The sequence below is a fragment of the Microtus oregoni genome, unplaced genomic scaffold (genome assembly GCF_018167655.1).
Source record: "Microtus oregoni isolate MIOR12 unplaced genomic scaffold, Mior012 000056F_ref0000123, whole genome shotgun sequence".
NCBI lineage: Eukaryota > Metazoa > Chordata > Mammalia > Rodentia > Cricetidae > Microtus > Microtus oregoni.
In genome coordinates this window covers 2109307-2114363 of record NW_024543832.1, presented here as the reverse complement: position 1 = coordinate 2114363, position 5057 = coordinate 2109307, and the positions used below count along the sequence as shown (strand labels likewise).

General features: G+C 38.5%; 1 gene segment (V, D, J or C); it reads left to right on the top strand.

Annotated features, from left to right (window-relative positions):
• The first annotated feature begins 526 nt into the window (after positions 1 to 526).
• LOC121438714 lies at positions 527 to 1002 on the top strand. The segment is given in 2 exon segments: positions 527 to 572; positions 677 to 1002. Coding segments are annotated over 2 exon segments (372 nt in total).
• The last annotated feature ends 4055 nt before the right edge of the window (positions 1003 to 5057 follow it).

The window sequence follows — 5057 nt, the reverse complement described above, 5'->3', positions numbered from 1 at the left end:
TAATATACAAAATGGCAGTTAAGGGTTTTACAAATATAATAAATAAGAAAATAAGCCTGATAACTTATATTAATGTACAAAACCATAAACTCATACCAAGCAAATATTTTTTTGTCTTTTTTTCTTTTTTTCTCAATACACCATTTCATATCGATAATTATCACCCCAAACCTATGATTTTCCTGAATGAATGGCTTGGCTACCATGCAAAAATTGGAATGAACACAGGAGTTTCAGGCATGGAAAACATCCTACACCAACTGAGCTGTATCCCTAAGACAATAAGTGATAATTTGATCCTATAAATGCTAGGTTAGTGCTTATTTTATTTCAGACATCTGTACCAAAAACTGTCTCCTCTAAGTTGGACATCACTCAATTCCTTATATATCATGAAGATATGCAAATAATTTTCTCGTCTGCTTGTTAAAACTAGCCATGACTCTACATGTCTGACAGAGGCACCCAGGTCTGCACTCACAAAACCTCCCATTTTGTTGTTAGACCTGAACTCAGAACATCTAAGATGGACGTGAGGCTGAGCTTGATTTTCGTTTTTGCTCTTTTCAAAGGTAATGTATAGATGAAGAGAGATCCTAAGTATTTGGGCACATATAAGTGTGAATGACAATGGACATTTATGGTAGTTTTCTGACAAGATTCTCTGTGTTTACAGGTGTCCAGTGTGATGTGCAGCTGGTGGAGACGGGGGGAGGCTTGGTACAGCCAGGAGGGTCTCTAAAGCTCTCTTGTGCAGCCTCTGGATTCACATTCAGTGACTCCTGGATGCACTGGGTCCGCCAGGCACCAGGGAAGGGCCTAGAGTGGGTTGGTAGAATTAAACACAAAAGTAATAATTATGCAACACAGTATGCAGCATCTGTGAAAGGCAGATTCACCATCTCAAGAGATGATTCCAAAAGCATGCTCTACCTGCAAATGAACAGCGTAAGAGTTGAAGACACTGCCATTTATTACTGTACTATAAACACAGTGAGATGATTTCAGTGTGAACCCTGACACAAATCTCCCTGCAACAGTGCCCAGAACCAGCAGGGGGCACAGAGACCACATGAGGCAGTGCAAGGACAGGTACAGACAGAATTCAATGCTCCTTTATATGGCCCATCTACTGATTTCACATAATGCTTTCTGCATTTATGTTGTAAAATCTGTAATAACAAAGTCCTGTTTTGGTACAATTTCAAGTATATAAAACACACAGTTTAACATAAATTACTTGTAAAAATAATCACCTTTGATAACAGAAATGACTATGGTGAGGACATTAGGATCAAATGCTATGGAAGGTGAACAGTATTGGGGAAGATTTCCCTCCTGAGATTCAAGGACTCAGTGGTATTATGAATAGGACAATGTTGGGATCTTGGTAATCACAAGGAAGGAGACACAACACTAAGGGACTCACATACAATCACATGTCTCAAATCTTCTATTTTCCCTGAAATCTGTACACACCAGGCACACATACATTGTGTGTTTTTAATTTCACTTGATTCATTTACTTAAACTTGAAGTTTCATCACCATATCTTCCATTATTTTTATGTAATTTCTTGCCTTTGTTCTAAACAGAATGAGACACTTACTTGGAGTTCAGCTGAGGCCTAGGCTATATGAAATTCTGTGAGATTTGGAGAGGATTGATAATGAATGAAAAAAAAGAAAAATTAAAGAAACATGAATGGTACCAAGTATGGTGGAGGAGAAAATTTATTATAGATATGTGGTAGAGCATAACCAGAGACAAGGTGTCTGGGAGAGTCCAGAGTGAATATTACCCTGAGCAATGTGAGAAGCGGATGGAGCGATAAGGTACAGGAGAAAGGGAACCATGTAAATCAGTCAAGAGGCCCAAAGGGGAGATGAAAGGCCCATGTGATGAAAATAGTTGGATTATACAAAGAAGAGCAGCTGGGAGAGGATAGCAGAGCCCCAAGGATGCAATATGTAAGGTAGGTGAAATGAAATGCCCACCACAAACATCCTGTAAATGGTAGGAACTGAAGGACACAGGATGAATATATTGGTCACACTCTGTTTTGGCATTTTAAATGGTCACCTCAGCCACTTTTCCCAGCTTTTAAAGCTAGGATCCCAGGCTTATGTTAATAATAAATAAATGACAAAAAGCAGTGTGCAACCTTGTCTATGACTACTTCCTGATGACATCAAACATCACGCATGTTGGGTGGGGATAAAGGAAACTGGCATGCTGGTTTAGGTCAGAAATAGCAGTCTGTTCATTACCTGACCAGGTTCTGAGAAAAATGCTAGGAGTAGGGACATGTGAATTTCACTTGGAGCAATTTCTGAGGCAGGACTACTTGGGAAAACATAATTAAACTGATCCAAGAATGCAAATTGTGAGGAACATTGGAAGCTATTTGATGGAGCAATATGCATTTGATTTTCAATATAATACAACAAATAAACTGGGGAGAAAAAGTAAAATATGGCACTTAGGGAATTCTTTATATGTCTGAAAATTCAAACATTTAGGCCCATATACCTGGTAATTGAGAGTTGGGGAAACCCAAGACCATGGAAGGCAGAGAATGAGAAAGAGTGTGTGAGAAAGATACAGATCACAATCCGAAGACTAGGGCAAATAAGCAGGTGTGAAACAGGTTGTTTATTTACAGTACTTATCTAGAGTCCTTTTGGCCGGTAAGAGGTGAACCTAAATCCATACATTGAAGCAAATGAGCATTTTATTATTTGGGGATTGCATTGAGTTTATAGATTGCTTTTGGTAGAATTGCTATTTTTTCTATGTTGATCCTACCCATCCAAGAGCATGGGAGATCCTTACATTTTCTGGTGTTCTCCTCAATTTTTTTTCTCAAAGCCTTATAGTTATTGTTAAATAGATCTTTCAATTCCTTGGTTAGTGTTACCCCAAGATACTTTATGCTATTTATGGCTATCGTGAAAGGTGAAGTTTCTCTGATTTCCATATCTGCTTCTCTATCCTTTGTGTATAAGAGGGCTACTGATTATTTTGAGTTGATCTTGTTTCCTGCCATCTCACTGAAGGTATTTATTGGCAGAAGGAGTTCTTTGGTAGAGTTTTTGGGTCGGTGATGTGCACTATCATAACATCTGCAAATAACGAAAGTTTGACTTCTTCCTTTCCAGTTTGAATCCCCTTGATCTCCTTATGTTGTCTTATTGCTATTCCTAGAACTTCAAGTACTATGTTAAAGAGATACAGTGAGAGTTGACAGGTGATGCACCAGGAATGGAACAAATGCTCACTCCAATCCCCTAAATTTTCTGGCCATTCAGCAGGGCTTATCCCCAGCTACTCCCTTTCCCTACTTTTCCCAATCCAGTTTGCCCCCCCCCAAGCAATTCTTTCCATCTGTGGCATCCTTAGATCAACCACAACAGCCTACTTCAGGGTGGAGAGGATCTAAGAGCCAATTCCAGTGCTAAGGGGTTCTAAAAGAGGGGAGACCAAGAATAACCACAAGTACACAGCCACAGCAAAGATTGGACCAAGCCACCAGGACTCTCCTAACAGCATTTAAAGGAAGAGAGGGCCAGGTGCCAATGCAAGAATTCCTCCAACATTCTGAAAAACAACATTATTACACCAGAATCCAACAAATATACAATAGGAAGACTTGAACACCCTAATACAGAAGTAGAAGAAATAGACTTTAATACTAACATTGAAAGTGTTTGAGACCATTAAACAGTATGTGAAAAACTCTTCTAAAGAAATGGATGAGAAGTCAAACAAAAAGTTAGAAGAAATGAATAAATCTCTCAGAGATCCACAACAAAATCAAGAAAAAGCAATCAAGCAGGTAATTGAAACAGTTTAAGACTTCAAAAATGAAATGATGGCAATGAAGAAAACACAAACCAAGAGATGGCAGAATATGGAAAATCTGGGTACATGAACAGAAACTACAGAGACAATTAAACCAACTGACACAAGAGATAGAAGAATCTCAGATGCTGAAGATACTATAGAGCAAATAAATGCACTGATCAAAGAAAACAGCAAATCCAACAAATACTTAACACAAAATATCCACCAAATTAGGGATACCATGAGAAGACCAAACCTAAAAATAATAGGGATAGAAGAATTACAGCTTAAAAGCCCAGAAAATATATCCAACAAAATTATAGAAGAAAACTTTCCCAACATGAAGAAGGATATTCCTATGAAAGTACAAGAAGCATACAGAACATTGAATAGACTGGATAAAACAAAAATCTCCTCGCCATATAATAATCAAAACACAAAATATACAGGATGAAGAAAGTATATTAAGAGCTTCAATGGAAAAAGTTCAAGTAACATATAAATGTAAACATAAGAATTAAACCTGACTTCTCTATGGAAATCATGAAAGCCAGAACTTCTTGGATAGATGTGCTGCAGAAACTAAGAGACCATGGATGCAAGCTCAGACTACTATACCCAGGTAAGCTTTCATTCACCATCGATGGAAAAAACAAGATATTCCAGGAAAAATTCAAATTTAAGCAATACATAGCCAAAAACCAAGCCTTACAGAAAGTACTACAAGGAAATTGACAACCCAAGGAAACCAACAACTCCCACAATAACTCAGATATCTAACAAGCCTCCACCAGCACAACTCAAAGAAGGGAAACACACAAACTCTACCACCACCAAAAAATAAAAAAATAACCAGAATTAACAACCACTGGTAATTAATATCACTTAATATCAATGGTCTCAGTTCACCTACACAAAGGCACAGGTTAAGAGAATGGATATGAAAAGAGGATCCAACCTTCTGCTGTAGTAAAAGGAGCGGTGGGGCTACGTCCCCAGCATCCCGGCCGCCTGGCTAGCTTATGCCCCGAAATAACAACACACAAACTGTATTCATTTAAACACTGCTTGGCCCATTTCTATCTAGCCTCTTCTAGGCTAATTCTCACACCTGGACTAGCCCATTTCTTATAATCTGCTGTAGCCCACAAGGTGGCTTACCAGGGAGATTCTAGCCTACGTCCATCCTGGGTCAGAGCTTCATCACGTAT